Below are 18,336 nucleotides of genomic sequence, written 5' to 3'. Positions count from 1 at the left end.
TCGCGTCAAGCAGCCATTCAAAATATGCTGCCCGGCACTGGGTGTTAGCTTAAGGTGGGATGAGATGGGGCTATGGCCGCGAGGAAGCTCCATCCATACCTGCCTTGCTTACAGCTCCCTCATGTGCCTTGTAAAGGTGCCTAGACCAGAGTGATGTCACATTGTGGCTCCCAGCACCTCTATGGGGTGTGCAAAGGATCTGTACAAACAATGCACATATGGATGGAGCTCCATCACAGCAACCCAAACTGGACCCCAGGCTGGGGATCTACTCCAGTTCTCGTAAGGTAGGAAGATTGGGTGGATCTTTAAAACAATTTTGGGAGTGTTTATGTGTGTGAGAATGTCTGTGAGTGTGTGAGATTGTGTCTGTGTATGTATGTCAGTGTTTTTGAGGGTCCTTTCACACTAGTACAGTGCTTAAACAGCACGACGCAATCACACCTACAATACATTCATTTGAATGATACCCCATACGTACTTCCCACCCGCAGTTCATACGCCCTCACCGGAACGCACAGTACTCTAATGACATGGGTTCCATTGCAGTGTGATTTGGGTCGCGACCTAATGACCAAGGACAAATGTGGGTCCTAAGGTTACACAGGTTGAGAACCACTGGTCTAAACTAGTGTAAATAGAGATGTTTCTCTTCAGCTCCATCTTGTAGCTGATTTTGATATTGCAGGCAGAGAATTGGAATTTTCACTGCTGGGCAGAACAACATCTATTTGCAATATTTAGAGATTTTTGTATATTGTCATCAATGGTGGTGGGAAGTGTTAGTTTTGTTTTTAATGAAAGAGCTACATTTATCATTTATAGATCACCTTTCATGCTCATAGCAAGCAATATTGTCCGCCCTGCCCTGTTTAACTACTTAATTCATCCCATTCTCCTCATCTTATCAACATAGAGAGTAATTGTTCTGTAGCTCAAGATAAGAGCTGAGAGGGCTCCCTGAGATAACTCAGGAAGTGTAAACAGGACGCAGTTGAGCTCTGAATTTCTGGCATGCTGTTATTTTTTTGCATTTAAACACATATAACAAAACACTTACAATGCTATATAGTATTTACTAGGAATTCACCTACACCAATACTAGTATTGGTATCGGTGCCGATACCGAATATTGGGCGAGTACTCGTACTCGCCCAAATGATCCGATGCCTGTCCTGATACCCGAACTTCCAATATCAGGAAGCTGAGCAGCGAGTCATTACATTCTGTCTGGCATCCTGATTGACCGAGATGTCGGCTCCATGCTCCCTCGTCCCTCATCACTCCTCAAGCTGGTTTCATAGCTGATCACATGTGCATCATCATGGCAACTGCAATACAAATAGAGGTTAAGATGGCACCTTTCTTAGCTGTAAGGGATAGAAGGGTGTTGTTCTACTTTAAGCTTTTCATTAGTGTTAGGACTTGTGGAGTAGAGATCAGCCTCTTTTAAAATGTTTGGATCTTGTAGTTTAAATCCTTGTGTCTCCATGATTTCTTAGGCTTTATTAGCTACACAGGCGTATTACTCCTTGGACTCCTGGGATTGCCCTAGAACGATACAGAAAGTGATTGGACTAATACCCCAGAAGACATACTCCTTGCCCATCGCTGCCGCCCAACTGCTGCCTTTCCTTTGGGGTGAAAGCTATGTCTCTGTGAAAAGTCTGCCATGTCCAGACAATGATGGTATCTGATTTATTTCATTTAATAACCAAAAGCACAGAATCACATACATCAAATTTACAGTAGTATGCTTCATCTAAAGCTGCAGGTTACCATTGTATCACTTGTTACCTTTACGTGGCTCCACTATTTATTGACCTCTGTCTACTATTGTGTTAAAAAAAAACACAGCTACAGAAATTTCCATTTAGATGCTAATGAGACCCTGAGAATTTACTTTGGAGGGTTGATACATTGTTCTTGGTGACTCTTACGGCATCTTATGTTTTGTTGGTATCATGTCCCATCAGGACATGTTTAGTTGGAAAGATGTAAGTGCAAAGTATGTAAGAACTAAGAGAGGCCTGTTGTGGTCCTGTTGTGGTCCTGTTGTGGTGGTGGTGAGTGGCTGCTTGTATGTTTGTCTCTTACAGGGCATAACGGGGAATCTTCTAATGGGGGCACCTGTTTTATACATACATGTCCTTTCTCCTCTTTGCAGTGAGGGAGTTGCACAGACACCGGTGAAGAAGTCTGCTGCATTGTCTCTTTTTTTTCTGAGCATGCTTAGGAGAACCTCCATTCTACGAAGATTCTAATCTCCATTTCTAAAATCTATGCCAGACCTTTATCAAAGATAAGGGTCTGGTATAGACTTTGGGGAGACCCCATGCTGTTTTTAATTTCTTCTTCAGGGCATATGACCAGGTGTGGTTTAGAAGTGGCAATGGAGGACATGTTCAGCTGACAAATCCTACCCTGACCACCCAGGTTACACGCTTGGATAGGGGTCTGGTATTAATTTTGAAGGGAAACTCACAAAAAAAAAGATGTGAGGCCCCCCTCAAAACCCAAACTTGACCCTTGGGGTCTGGTATGGATTTTGGGGAGGACCCCATACAGAAAAACAAATCTATAGCAGTCTCCTATCTGAGCATGTAGCCTGGCTGTCCAGGAAAGTGAGGAACAGCCAGTGGGTAGGCAGTCATTCATTTAGTTTTAGCTATATGTGAACTTTGAAGGTGATCTCCATGCATGACCTAAATTTAGACAAGTCTGTTGGCAGGTTTTAGGAGTCAAAACAGCAGCATTGTTTTACCAGGAAAAAATTCAATGTATAGACGTGGAGAGGGATAGGGAGAGACGGGGTATGTGGAACTATATAGTCCAGCAGAGAACTCATAAACTGCTGACAAAGCTGCTTGGGATTTCTGTATAGCACTGGCAGCATTGTCAGCTTGCTACAGGAAGGAGCTCACTAGATTTCTGGCAGATCATTATATTTGTATGTTCTTGCATTGTTTTTAAAGGGATAAAACTTGTGTGTATTTCAGGGATGTACTGCATATTTTATTTATTATTACTATTTTTATTATTATTACTACTGTTTTTATTATTATTATTATTACTGTTTTTATTATTATTATTACTATTTTGCCCTGACATACATTTAAAGGCAACAGTAGTATCCAATATGTTGTGTTGAAGGTAACCTTGTAATATGTAGAGCTTTTAAAATATTGGTCTGAGAGAATGTCTGTCTGTCAGCCAGAGTAATGTACACAGCCATAACTCTCCGGGAGAACCTAGTCTCCAAGCGCCTTTTGTTTGCTGAGTCAAAAGATAAAGGTTTCAAACTTTCAGATAATATGACATGTTCCACTCGTGGTTTGAAGAGGTGGAGATCTGGACTGGATGGTCATGTGGGTATATAAAGAGGAGTTGGAAGCATAGGTGTTTTATTTGGACCCAACAGTGAGCATGTTAGCGTACCTGCTCTGTGTTGCTTGCCTATTGTGCCTCCAGGGCACGGGAGCACAGGAAGATGGTGAGTGCCAAATATGGACATTGGTTTATAGTGCTGATATCAGATTTTAACTCTGATATGGATATCTATTCACTTTTCATAATCAATTAGTGCAATATTAAGGGGCTGAAATTGTCAAAGAAGTATTTTACATTTATTTTACTTAAGTATGTTGCAAGTATTTTACCAAATCAGGTTCAGTAAACCGGAAACCAGATGTTAATGACTTCAGTGAAAAAGGTCAGCCCACCCAAAACTCATATTTCATTATTTGCTACATGTTGGAGAATTAAACCACCTGTCTATTCTATCTCTTGGGGACAAGGTTAATTCCCAGGTCTGCAGACCTGCAATGCCCATTATGAAGGACCCCCTGCTGCAATTTATATTGATTTGATACTATGGTGAATGTAAACTGAGGAGCTAGAATACAAAAAGTTGGTGGGAACACCCACAAATCCCAGTTAGACCGTAGCAAAGCCAAGAATTATGGTGGGAAGATCTTTCTGTTTGAGTACTCCAATCCAGCATGTGTCTCAACTCACCAGGCGCCACTCATCACTTTGGGTGGACTGGTCATTGAAGCATCTTTAACGTGACATTAAACTTAGGAGTTAAACCTTAAAAATGCATTCAAGTACCCTAACTATTAACAATTGTGGACCTTCTTTGTGTATCACTCAGCTGTACATCCTCAAATCAACTCTGAATTCATGCTGACACTGCCCTTCATTCTGGGGGGTGGCTACTTTTGTTCCCCATGATCCCTGTGTGTCTTGCAAAGTAGCCAACGTTCCAAGCTTGCTCCCATGATAGACTACAATGCCAATACAAATGAGTAAACTAAACATGAGATTGTAGTACATCAAATGAGTGAGCTTGGAGCAGTGGCTACTTTGCAAGACACACAGGCACCATGGGGAACAAAAGTAGCCACCCTCCAGAAGGAAGGACAGTGTCAGCACCAATTCAGAGATGATTTGAGGATCTACAGCCGAGTGATGCACAAATAAGATACATTTTTGTTAATAGTTAAAGTATAATTAAACTCTAGCAAGCAGTAGATATATGTAAAAACATAAAAAAAAAAAAAGTTACCAAAATGCTATTTACTTACCTCTGTCAGCGCCCCTTGCTCCCGTCTGAAGATCTGGAGCTTCTCCAGCAGCCAAGCTGGATGATGGGTCTGGCACATGCGCAGTAGAGATCTTCGGCGGGGAGAGGAGTAGAGACGCAGTGTAAGTCAATGCACGCAGCTGGGAGCGTGCACATCGGACAGACACTGTGGTACACAGAAGACACACTGGATCAGAGACCGTCACCAGCGCTGGAGGGATTGCTGAATACAAGTGGAAAGAAGAAGATGATCGGATCAAGAGACATCATTTAAGGTAAGTCCTTAAAGCAGCATGGCTGGGGGAGGAAAAGATTTGTGACTTTATGTCACTTTAAGGTACTTGAATGCATTTTTTATATTTAATTCCTGTTTAGTGTCACTTTAAGTATTTATTTTTTTACAAAAAAAATCTGTCAATATTTGTGTTGCCCTCCCATACAGTTTGTTTGCTTACTGGTATTAAAGTTGTGTTCCTCTTCAATATGCATGTTTATCCCGTTTTGTTTTTCACTTCCACACATAGTTCGCTCTATCTCGGTGGAATTCTCCATTGTGAATGACTTAATAGGGAACCATTTTAAGTATTCCATCATTGTAGAGGTGAGAGAAGGGTCCACTCTACTGCAGGTCATGGAAAAAGCTGCTGAAGTGAACTCCAAGGAATTCAGGTGAGAATTCGAAGCCTAGCATTGACAAAAACTATTTTTCTGTTTGACCTTTGATAATGAAACACATGTACAGTTCTCAGAGTGTTTATCAGCACGCCGGGCCATAGCCTCTGTCTGGGCACGCTTACAGTTTTGGAGGTCATTGAAGCTTAGCTCCACACTAAATATTACTTTTAAAGGGCACCTGTGCTCACACTACGGATATTTGGTCACTGGTACTAAGAAGAAACTAAATCCCAAAGTTCTTCAAAGATATAACAGACTCTTAAAGGCTAAGTTTACCATTTATACCATGTGTCAGGTTACACCCATATTCAGAGGAGGAGTCTGCATGAGCTAAAGCATTGCACCCTCGTTCCACTGAGCACGGATGCAATGCATTACTGGATCTAATGCAAGCAATAATAAATGCAATTTTTTTTTATTTATGAATATTGGATTTTTTTTTATGTGGACTTTACCTTTAATTTAAAGGTTTCAGTAGTTTCTAACAGCTTAGAAATATCTGCTCTGCATTTACCTTAGAGGGCTGGCAGCCTGCCAAGATGTGCTTTCATAGAAAAAAGCAGAGAAGATTTCCCTGCCTCTGTGGTGAAGTTTGAAAATTATTATTTTTTTCTAATGCTTATGAATACAGAGGTGAATGAGGGCTTGTTTTAAAGTTCTATTATTTACATTCTGGGCACAGGTGCACTTTAAGCATGCCTGGGAACTTTTTAAAAAGGTTGAGCTGAAAATACGGGTGGGGCAGGGGGCGGCATGCTCCGAAATAGTGCCAACGGCTGTGGCACACTTTAGCAAATTGAAAAAATGCTCCTGCATTAGTGGTGTCACTGGAAGGGAAACAAATGGCGCTGCATCAGTGCCAATGGAAAAAAAAATCCACTGTGTTGTTGTCAGTGGGATGAGGCAGGGGAGGTGAAAGGCTGGGGGTTACATTATAGGATGCATTAAAGTAAGGGGCTCCACGTGGCTTTATGCGAGTTGAAGGGCTCTCAGAGGTAGGGTGGCTATGCGGCTTTGAGGAGGAGAGATGAGCTCTGGGGCAGCTATGAAGGTCACCAAGAAAAACAGTGACCATGAGCCTTACCAGCAGTGAAACAGACAAAAAAACCTGAAGGACATTCTAACCCTCACCTACTACATCCAAAATTAAAAGGTGTCTGTCTAGTATTGTCAAGTAGATGTCGATTTATGGCGATGTCTTAAATAAGTGCCGTTTTGTGACTAACGTTTGGGCTGCCAGGACTTATTTCCATACAGGAAAGTTAATCGGGGACCTCTTTAATGAGATAGCAACCATTGTGGGACCAAATCAAAACATCCAACAGAAAGCCAGGAAAACACAGGGAGAACAGCTCTATGCAAAGAGTATGTTCATGGTACTTGAACTCAGGGCCCCATGGCTGCTATGCTATGTTACATTAGCTTTAAAAATAGAATTCATTACTGTTTTACGATATTGTGCGCATGCAGACCTTTAAAGCAACCCGTTCAGGTTAAAAAACAAATCCAGATGAGAAGCAGGGTCTTGTCCTGTATTAAAAAGGGGATGTATTGCAGGGACAAGTCTATAATTTTGCCACTTTATAGATCATTGGTTCGACCTCATCTGGAGTACGCGGTCCAGTTCTGGTCACCAGTACTAAGAAAAGATGTCCTTGAGTTGGAAAAAGTCCAGCGAAGGGCAACCAAACTAATTAGGGGTATGGAGGACCAGAGCTACGAGACGAGGCTACTAAATTTAAACATGTTCACATTAGAGGTGAGGAGATTAAGGGGGGATATGATTTCCATGTACAAAATGTTTAATGGTGGTAGCAACATTAGCGATAAACTGTTTAAAATTAACTCCGTTACAAAAACTAGAGGCCATCACCTAAAATTGATGGAAAAAAAATTCCAGCACAAGGGGCGAAGGGGGTTCTTCACAGTAAGATCAGTTAGGGTCTGGAACTCACTGCCACAGGCGGTGATTTCAGCAAATAATGTGGAATTGTTCAAGAAACTTTTGGACGATTTCTTAAGGGACCGTAATATACAGGGGTACGGGTACTCCTAGAATGAGATCCTAATAGGTTGGACTTGATGGACTAATGTCTTTATTCAACCTCAAATACTATGTAAGTCCCTTTATTAGAAGAGGTATAATACTAAACTCTCTGGAGGTCGTATCTTCCCCTTAATTTCAGACCTGAAAACTCTGTAAGGCACTTTGGCCTTTGACACTATCAGGAGTAATGGATGCCAGTGTCCTCTGCCACTGTAGTTCCATCCTCCATCACCTATGACACTACAGGGCCCATCATTGAGGTAGGGGACTGAGAAAGGAACCACAGCACACAGCTGGGGGCACAGGAATTCGGAACTCCTGCAACTGTCAAATACTGGAGAGTCTTATGAAGGCTGCAAAGATGAAATTGAGGATCGGTAGACATACAGCCCACAGGAGAGGTGAGTATAATACATCTTCTATTGCAGAGACTTTTTATTGAATTTATTTTTTTAACCCAAGTAATAGTCTGTTAAAAACCCACCCACCAACCCACTTAAGCAGAACTTTACCATGTTGAGAAGGGAAATGTAATAATAAGAGGCATAGAGGGGCTATGCTATGTGGAAAGATTAACTGACCTGTATTTATTTTACCTTCAGAAGTTGTCATTTATACCATATATGATCACCTCCTATAGATACATAAACAAAATCACACAATGAAAGAGCGCTACTACTGTGGAGAAGACTCACGTTTCAGTTGTCAGCATGTCGCATGTGAGCTGGGAAAATGATCTTACGATGCCGGGAATGTTCGCAGGCAAACAGTCTGAAAGCTGTGATGGATGGTCGTTAACAACGCGGACTCAGCTGGCCAGGCTGAGCCGCGGTGCCAGGGGTAGGAGGCGGTGTCAGTGCCGGACCGTTCAGGGACCTCGAGGGTCTGTGCTAGCGGTGTATCCAAACTGTCACAAGCAAGGGAGGATGAGAGGAAAGGACAAGGAGAGTGTCCAACTATCGGCGGCTACGCGTTTCGAGGCTCTGCCCTTTTTCAAGCCTAGACCCTCGAGGTCCCTGAACGGTCCGGCACTGACACCGCCTCCTACCCCTGGCACCTCCTCCTACCCCTGGCACCGCGGCTTAGCCTGGCCAGCTGAGTCCGCGTTGTTAACGACCATCCATCACAGCTTTCAGACTGTTTGCCTGCGAACACTCCCGGCATCGTAAGATCATTTGCCCAGCTCACATGCGACATGCTGACAACTGAAACGGGAGTCTTCTCCACAGTAGTAGCGCTCTTTCATTGTGTGATTTTGTTCGTGTATTCACAGGGCTCCTCTCCCTGTTCAGTTAGAGCTTGCATACTGAATCTCTTTGCCCATATGTACCCTCTTTAAGGTTTTTACTCAGCTGTCAGTGCGCTTTCGCCGTTTGTTGTACCAATTTGTTTGTTGCTATAGATACATACACTATATTGCCAAAAGTATTGGGACGCCTGCCTTTACACGCACATGAACTTTAATGGCACCCCAGTCTTAGTCCATAGGGATCAGTAATTAGTTGGCTCACCCTTTGCAGCTATAACAGCCTTAACTCTTCTGGGAAGGCTGTGAACAAGGTTTAGGAGTATGTCTATGGGAATGTTTGACCATTCTTCCAGAAGCGCATTTGTGAGGTCAGGTACTGATGTGGGACGAGAAGGCTGTGCTCGCAGTCTCCGCTCCAATTCATCCCAAAAGGTGTTCTATCGGGTTGAGGTCAGGACTCTGTGCAGGCCAGTCAAGTTCCTCCACCCCCAAACTCGCTCGTTCTCATGGCAACCGCCAAACCCAGACACGTCCATCGGATTGCCAGGCAGGGAAGCGTGATTCGTCACTGCAGAGAACATGTCTCCACTTCTCTAGAGTCCAGTGGCGGCATGCATTAAACCACTGCATTCGACGCTTTACATTGCACTTGGTGATGTAAGGCTTAGATGCAGCTGCTCAGCCATAGAAACCCATTCCATGAAGCTCTCCACGCACTGTTGTGCCAATCTGAAGGCCACATGAAGTTTGTAGGTCTGTAGCTATTGACTCTGCAGACAGTTAGCGACTTCTGCGCACTGTGCACTTCTGCCTGCGCTGACCTCTCTCTGTCATTTTAAGTGGCCTACCACTTCGTGGCTGAGTTGCTGTTGTTCCCAGTTTCTTCCACTTTGTTATAATACCACTAACAGTTGACCGTGGAATATATAGTAGCAAGGAATTTAATGGAACACCTGAATGCAATGATTAGGAGGGGTTTCCCAATACTTTTAGCAATATAGTGTCAATGGTCCATATAGTAAATTTTGTGAAGTTGTCCAGTTAAGGTTACCGCAAAAAAACACAAGACAATTTTTGGTGCATGGAAAAAAAGAGGTTTCCCCACAACATGCAGAAATGCTTCTTTACGGTGAGAGCTTTCAAAATGTAAAATAAACTTCCAGGGGAGCGAGATGTGTTTCTTCAATCACAAAATAGAGTTGGCTATAAGAAATAGCATTGTACCGTAGATTGTTGATCCAAGGAGTATCTGGTTGCGTTTGGAGACTGGAAAGGATTTTTCTTAACTGTTAAAACAAACTGGACTAAGCATTATAATGGTTGTCTGACTTCCTCTGCATGAAGGGATAGTTTAGCACTGTGAGAATGTTTTTTTTTCTTTCTTTTTTTTTGGTTGAACTAGAAGGAAATGTGTCATTTTTTTTTTTTTACTGAAGTATGTAATTATATAAAAATGTTGCATCTCCTAACTCTTCTCCTTTTTCTGCCTTACTATACCTCAGCTTTACGACACAAACTTCCTCTTGGGGAGTTTTTATTACATCCATTAACCACCTTGCTGGAAACTCTAATGATAAAACATACTGGCAATTCTTCAGTGGTATAAGTCCATTGGAAGTAGGTGAGTACTCAGTAGACTTGGGTGTGCCGTCCTACATTATGAGTCTGACTAGAAGGGCAGATTTCTGGAAATGAGAAAATGATGAGAGGTTTTCATTTCCTTGAAATTTCAGGGAGGAACAGAGATTTTGGTGAAATTTCGCCATTTTAGCAAAATGCATTGGAGTTAAGGGGGAACGTAAAATTAAGTTGGATTTTGGTTTTCAAGAATGTAATGGACTTAAAATGTCTCTGAGATCTGTTCCTATGCCACAAAAAATGGCCCCTTATTAACTTAAAATAATTAAAGTGATGATACACAGATAATGATAAAAAAATTAGAAAAAGGAAAAAACACAAATACAAAGAAACATTAAAAGAAATTAAGTTTATTTCCTTTAATGTTCTTTAAACTTGTGTGGTTTTTTTCTAATCATTATTTGTGTATCATCACTGTAATTTTTTTTAGTACTAATCTACCCTAAGTTAAAAAAAAATAAAAAAAATGATGAAGAATGAGAAAATATAGAATAGATATTTTTTAAAGAAAATTTTACCTTAGAAGCTCATTAAAGGTGGGGGGGGGGGCGGGTACAGCTGGCTCTGCCTCTAGATAGTCAGAGCCAGCTGTCACTCAAGCAGCTGGGAGGATCCAGACATCGATGTCGGGACCCGCTCCGGCTGCAGCGTCTCAGTATACCGCGAGCTGTAGCTCGCGGTATACTGAGCCTAGGGTGATGGGAGGACGCTAGTTTGTGTCCTCCCGTTACCCTAAGGAGAACTATGGGGAAAAGTGTTAACCCCATAGTTCTCCTTTAAGCAAAATTGAGAGTTTACACTTCGGCAAAATTTTGCTGACAGTGAAATCAGTAACTTTGCAACAAAATCAGTTTAATCAAAATTGATTACCTACCTCTCCCTTGTACCCAGTGTTAATTTAATCAACTAAAATGTTTTGTCATAATTTTCGTCATCCACATGTTTGTCACTGATGAAAACTAAAAGTAACTAAGTTAATAGGACTAAAACTATGACGAAAATACATTGCAATTTTCTCTACTAGAGATTTAGTTGACAAAACTAAAACTAAAAGAATTCAGATGACTAAAAATTAGGGATGCACCGATTCCGAGTACAAGTACTGTACTGATATTTTTGTTTCAGTACTTGCCGATACCGAATGCGATACCGGTAGTCCCATTAAGGAAGCCAGTCAGTGTGTAAAGACTCGCCACCTGGCTTCCCGATTTAGCAGGGAAGCCGTCTCCATGCGTCTCCATGCTTCCTCATCACCAGGTGACGAGAAAGCATGGAGCCGGCTTTCTGGCCAGTCAGGAAGCCGGTGGGCGGGTAATGACTCGCCGCCTGGCTTCCTGACTGGCCAGCTTCTTGACCAATCAGGAAGCCGGGCAGCTAGTCATTACATGGCTGGGAAGCCGGCTCCATGCTTCCTCGTCACCAATGGCTCAATGGGAGTCACACAGTAATTCCTATGAAAAGGTTGTCTATCTCCATAGAAATTAATGGTAATTCAAGGAAGAAGCAGAGCTGGGAGACTTTCAGAGAATAGGCTGTTTAGCTCCAAGTAAGTGTGGAGGAGGGGTAAAGATAGACATATGTTTTGGTGTGGGGGTGCTGTGGGGTACTTTTAACGCAGTTATCCTTTAAAGATTACACAATTAACTTGTTCAACTTACTTTACCACATTCACCTTTTCTTTCTGTAGGTGTCAGTAGCTACATACCCAGCAACAATGAGCATATTGTCGTCATCTTCAGCAAGTACTGATCACCAATCTCTTTTTAACGTTAAATGTTTCATTCACATGTACTGTATATTGTCAGATTATTTTATTGTCCGTAAAAGAGGCTAATAGCCACATTGCTGTTGCTCTAAATAAATCACAGTATGTAAGACATGCCGCCCAGGGCTTTGTAATGTAGACTTGAGGCTTTTTTCAAAGGGTTAGTCCACCTAAAACCGATAGAGTGGACATTATATATTGGCTTTCTAACACATGGTGACTACAGCACTTGGGCCTTTAAATCAGAGTTCTTAAATCTAAATTCTCCTTATTGTACCATATGTAAATACTGTTCTATGGTACTATAGTAAGTACCATCAACAATATATCTTCCCCAGGCCTGTTAATGGTAGCAGTGGCATGTATATCAAGCTTGGAGCCCAAAGTATATCTTTAGCCAAAAGTTTTTTGGGTAAAACCGCTGTCAGTTTTGTTTTTGCCATTTGTGTCTTAGGCAGATTTCCCTTCACATCAGGTCCCCTAGACTCCACTGGAAGAAGGATATATGTACAATGTCAGGGAAATCCAGTCTTACTTGTCAGAGGAACAAATTTCTCGATTGAAAGGTGCCCCCCTCTATTGCTGTTCTGGTGGCAACTTAACATTTTGGATTTAGCCATCACATCAGGATAATGGGAGAGAGTGAATATCTTTAATGAGAACACAGGCAGCAACAAAACCTGACAGTGGTTCTAATGCCTCTCCACTCTATTCAAATTTTTTTTTTAAATGAGTTACATGTAGTTCTATTTTAACACAAACGAGCCAAAACTAGGTTTGTTCTTGAAGGGGCCATTCAGATTTTAATTATTATGATTGCACAGTCTTTACTGTAAAAAATGTAATGTGTTGTGGGTATCTGCCCAATCAGAGTGCTGATTGTAGGAAAAGTGTGAACCTTGGGCTGAAGGCTTCATCCCACCCAAGACTCCACAAAGCCTCTGAGCTCCAAGAGTCAATCCAGAATTCATAAATCCCTGAGTAATCTGAAAATCAATTTTCTTTCATATGAAACAAGAATCCAGGAGACCCTCAACCTGCATGGCTGAGAACCATGGGTCACACCAAACCATTTTTGCCTTCCAGCTCCTAAGTGACCATAAAAGCATCAAACACAGAGCCCCATTGCCCTTTCTCCTTCTTTTTGATTTCCAGCTTTTAAATTTTTTTATGTTGGAGAGCATGGAGGGATTAGATCCTCTATTTGGTTTTATTTCCAGAGTCCCTACTGTAGAAATTTCCCCTCACTTCAAGTGTAAACAGAAATTGACAGTAAATCTGTACAATGGGGATGCAGGCAAATAAATAAATACATTAAAAAAATTGTTTTAAAAGTATATATATATATAGACATAAGACATAGCACTATTGACAATGTTTTTATTGCTGTCTGTGCCTTCCTCATTCCTGCCTCTGTGTCCTATGTATCTCCATTTCCCATCATGGTGCCACATTGACAGGAAGTGAAAAAAAGTTTGCCCAGTGGTGTCACAGGCAGAAATTTTAACTCTTCCCCACTCCATCAAAAAAAAAAAGAAGAGTTGAATCAGGAGAGGCTCTGTTCGGTGATAAGATTATACCCACCCAAGTGGTGACATGTTTTATCAGTGTGTGGTCATGGGTATGTCTGTACATGTACGATTCATTAACATGCATAAGCCCAATCAGCACTGGTTCTCTTTAAAGGTTTACTGTACTTTTATATGAAATTTTAAAGCTGGTATAGTTGCTGGTGTCAAATCATAATAGTATACTGCAGTCTTTTTGTCCACAAGCTGTTCCCAGTAGGTGAATTTGACTTGGTATCAACCTCTTGAAGTCCCTGTGCAGAAGAGCTCAAACCAAGAGAGGGAGAAGCACCATAAAAAGAAAATTAGTTGTGGTGGTGGTAGGGGGTGGGCAAGCTGGAATTCCACTTTATAGTGAGCTTGTACTTCGCCCATACTGAATAAACATTACTTATACTATATTTGCTACTAATGATCACTGTTGTAAATACAACAACCTTAGTTTTACACTTGATTATGTCTTGTGTCTTCTATTATTATCCTTTTTGTCATGGAAGCTGTACGCCATGTTTATGTCACTCAGTATCTACTGTAAAACTCCAGTTTGTTTGTAACACTGGCACTGATGAATAAATCAATAAATGACCACATATTTGAATCTAGCTGTAGAACTTGTGTTTCTTGCAGAAGACTTACAGTATACAGTAAATAGGTGTTTCTCTCTATGAGTGCCTTATCTGTTCCATAGACCAACAGTTCAGGATGTGCACATGGCCTGAAGTAATGGTAATTAGCAAATAAATGATGTCTATGACCCTTATTTATTACTGTAGATTTGGGAATATATTTTGCTTCATCATAACACAAGAGATGTTCAATGCAGCTTTAAGCACATTAAAGCGTAACGCCAGTCAAAATTCTTCATTTTTTAGTTTTCAGAGTTAAACATTTAAACTACCATGCACATAGTTCTGAAACTTAGTATATGTGTAGGATTAGGAGCCTCCCCTCACCCCCAATACATACAACAGAGCCCAACACTGGTAATGGGAATTGTTGTCACATGAAGGAAATGGGGATCTGCCTATTTTTCCTATCCACCCACCATATACCCTATTAGTGATGGGCTGCATGTTCGAATCGAACATAGGTTAGACTCAAACTAACATAACCTGTTCTAGCGTTCGCTGAACGTCAAACATTGCGGGATGTTAGCGGTCTGTTCGACCGCGGAACATCCCACAATGCACTGCGCCCTCCAAAACTGTAATTGGCTACAGTCTTGCAGACTGTGCCAATCAGGGCTCAGTACACATTTAGAGCCATGATTGGGCAAAGTCATGATGACTCTGCCCAATCATGTCTCACAGCTAAGTCCCTGCAGCACACTATATAAGGCTGCTGACACCGCGGCTCTATGTAGTAGAGATGGGAAGTTCGGATCTTTTAAATTAATCGGTTCATTTGAATCAGTTCATTCAAAAGAACCGATTCATGAACCGAATCTTCGATTCACTTGCTGAGTCGGCTGACAAGCAAGTGAACCGAAGCTCAGGAGCTGTCTGAACCTTCAGATCCGAATCAGAGGACTCTGATTCAAAGAAGGGTGTCAGGCAGCTCCTGGGGAACATTGATATGAACGCTATTAATAAATGTAAGTGAAAAATAATAAAATAAATAAAAACTTAAACCAAAAATTGTTTTAAAAATTGTATTTTTTATTTTTTTGTAAATGTGTAAATCTCCCTGCTGACTGCCCCTTATCACTGCTGCGACCTGCTCATTGAGTCAGTGAATTGTTCTACTGGTGGGGACTAGTAACTCCTCTGATGACTAAGGATTCTTTAACTCAAAGAATCAAATGAGTCTACTAACTAAGTAGAATCATTTGATTATTTTAACCAGTAGACTCATTCGATTCTTAGACTCCGTGTACTGTGACTCAAAGATGTGATTGGTTGCAGTGGTGGGCTGGAAGGGGAGGGGCTGGCAGAAGCCTGGCTTTCATATTAGGACAGGGGTCAGCAACCTGCGGCACCGGAGCCACATGTGGCTCTTTCATCCCCCTTCTGCGGCTCCCTGTCCAGGGGAGATCGGCATCGCAGATGGTATGTGCAGAACTGATCTGCCCTGGAACAGCTGTTCGGTCCTGAAATGTCACTTTTCTCGGACTTTATGAGTGGGGTGGAATGTGAGATCGCACTCACAAAGTCGGATAGAAGTGACATTTCAGGACCGAACAGCTGTTCCAGGGCAGATCAGTTCTCCTGGAACAGCTGACAATGTGTTGAAATGCTTGAGCTATTGGTGGTCACACATTCCACCGCCAAAAAAACTGGGCATGATTAAATTGAAATGTGTGACCATGTCACCAGTCACACATTGTAACGTAGTCACAAACTTTGATAGAACACCGCCATCAGGGGGGTAGGGCCGGTACCCATGAGAGGAGTCTGGGCAGCCTGGGGGGCCTCTTAAATGAGTATCAGCTGTACCAGGGGCGGCATGACAGAGGTGACAGGGGAGGGGGTGGAGGAGGCCAAGCCCCAGCAGCAGCAGGTAAGAGGAGTTGGGAGGAGTTACAAGAGAAGGGACCCTGGCGACCAGCCCACCTGAGGCCCTGCAGAGCCCACCATAGAGAGTCTCAGATGGGCTGGGTCTATGGTGTGCTCTGCAGGGTCACTTTCAGGTAGGCTCTGCGGGGTTTCGGTAAGCCCTGAGTCCAGTGCGTTACTAAGCCCTGAGTCCAGTGCGTTACTGAGCCCTGAGTCCAGTGCGTTACTAAGCCCTTAGTACAGTGCGTTACTAAGCCCTGAGTCCAGTGCGTTACTAAGCCCACATATACCTATATACATGCTAAACATAGCATAAAGGTAAAAAATGATATATGCAGTGTTATCTTCATTTTAGATGTCAAAGGGTTTTGTGGCTCCCGGTGTTTTCTTTTCTGTGGGAAACGGGTCCAAATGGCTCTTTGAGTGTTTAAGGTTGCTGACCCCTGCTCTAGGATCATGTTGCAAGACCTGCTAGAGTCTCTGCGACACGTCACACTGAGCTGCTTCAAACGGATCAGCTCACTCAGTGGGGGGTCCTAGGTGACATTAGGGGTCTTGGAGACCCCTGATGTCTCCATAAAGAGGACCTGTCACTTCTTTTGCTATCACATATAGGGGTTTCTTAGCCCCCCTCTGTGATATCAATAAAGTTAGGTGGAAAAAAAAATAGGAAAAAAATGTAAAGTTTCCCCAAATTTTTTTTAAAGTTACACCTAAAAAAGAATAAAAAAAAACAATTTTTAAAAAAAGTCCCCACCCTTACATACACGCATGTAAACATGCATCAGGTGCACATACCTGCAAAAACGACGATTGCGCCCATTACGCCGCACATGTTACATATCGCCGCGAACGTCGCAGTGAGAGCAATAATTCTAGGGCCATCAATCACTGATAACACTAAACTGATGAGCGGTAAAAGCTTTTTAAGTGTCGCCTATGGCCAATTTTGGGTATGCTAGTTTTTGGCGATTTAGCGAGTGCGTGCAATTTTTAAGCTTGGCATGTTTGGTGTCTATTTACCCGACGTGACCCCGTCTTTTATATTTTACCAAAAAAGTTGACATTGAGTTCTAAGTTCGAATTAGAACTTTTTCCATGTTCGAAAGTTTGGATTAGAACCGAACACGGGGGTGTTCGGCTCATCCCTAACCCCTATACATGGTGAAGTACACTATATGGCCAAACGTTTGTGGGCACCTGTCCCCGACACCTAAATTATCTTGCTGGACCTCCCTGTGACAATAATAACAATAATCTGACAAACCCCATATTGTGTATAAAGAATTGGGGAGTCATACTGAACACAGTGCCATCCTCAGTTTCCCCTGAGGATGGCACTGTCACAAGTTGGTAACAAACACGTTCAGATCTCAATCTCCGTAAATGTCTGTGCTAGGCATTCATGAAAGGTGACACATGTAATAAAATGTGCTTTGATGTTCTTAAGATACATTTAACAAAATGCAGAGAAATCATTGAATCCTACTAGCTAGGGTCTGAAATAGATTCCTTATGAGGCTTGTCATAAATGTCAATCTCAAATCCACCATAAACACTTCCAAAAAAAAAAATTAGTTACTCATATTGTATGGGCAAAAGCCAATCAGTTAGACACCAAACACACCATACCCATATTACAATGGCCGTAAGACTTTTAAGTTATATTAGACCACCCGGGAGCCATCCGACTGACATCATATTTGGTCTCTAATGAATCATAATCGAATTCAGTGCAATAATATGTTGGTGTATTGGATTGTGAAAACTTTTGAGATGGAATTGTGGATGTATTTAGCATAGTTGGCAGTAAGCGTTTGTCCCATGGAGCAAAATAAAATACTCGACAGTCCCTTCAACACCTGCCTCTGACACGTTAATTGAGTGTGGTAATTATGTAAGGCCCTCTTCAGGGACCAACATATGGTTGCATTTACAGCTTTGGAGCTCTGGTTTGACATTGAAATTACCAAGGTTACTGTGAGTCACTTTTCTAAGGGACCAGTGATTCTGATATAAGACATTGGACTTACTCTGCAAGAGAAGTAGACACTTCACAGAACCAAAAGGAGGTCTTTACTAAAGTATTTTTTCACTTTAAATCCCTTTTGTTTTACTGTTGCTTATTCTCTGCTTCATAATATATTTTCTGTAAATATCTTCTTACACCATTTTTATTTCGTTTTATTAAAAAGATATTGTATTGTCATTAATCTGAATCTCCATAGTTACATAGTTACTCAGGTTGGAAAAAAAAGTTCAATCTAAAGAGAAACCCACAGTTGAGCCAAAGGATTTGCATGCTCTACAT

At 41.9% G+C, this 18,336-nt stretch overlaps 1 protein-coding gene across 1 annotated transcript in view; it reads left to right on the top strand.

The window, feature by feature from the left end:
- The window catches only part of LOC108797973 (gastric intrinsic factor-like), a 42,463-nt gene extending 27,331 nt beyond the window's left edge, over positions 1-15,132 (top strand). Inside the window, exons 6-9 of the mRNA XM_018569662.1 lie at positions 1,503-1,689; positions 5,113-5,257; positions 10,062-10,176; positions 15,073-15,132. Of these exons, the coding sequence (XP_018425164.1) occupies positions 1,503-1,689; positions 5,113-5,257; positions 10,062-10,176; positions 15,073-15,132 (507 nt within the window). The remainder of the gene's footprint in view (positions 1-1,502; positions 1,690-5,112; positions 5,258-10,061; positions 10,177-15,072) is intronic.
- The last annotated feature ends 3,204 nt before the right edge of the window (positions 15,133-18,336 follow it).

Source organism: Nanorana parkeri, unplaced genomic scaffold, assembly GCF_000935625.1.
Source record: "Nanorana parkeri isolate BGI_ZX_2015 unplaced genomic scaffold, ASM93562v1 scaffold1376, whole genome shotgun sequence".
Classification (NCBI taxonomy): Eukaryota; Metazoa; Chordata; class Amphibia; order Anura; family Dicroglossidae; genus Nanorana; species Nanorana parkeri.
This window is presented reverse-complemented; position numbering and strand designations above follow the sequence as displayed.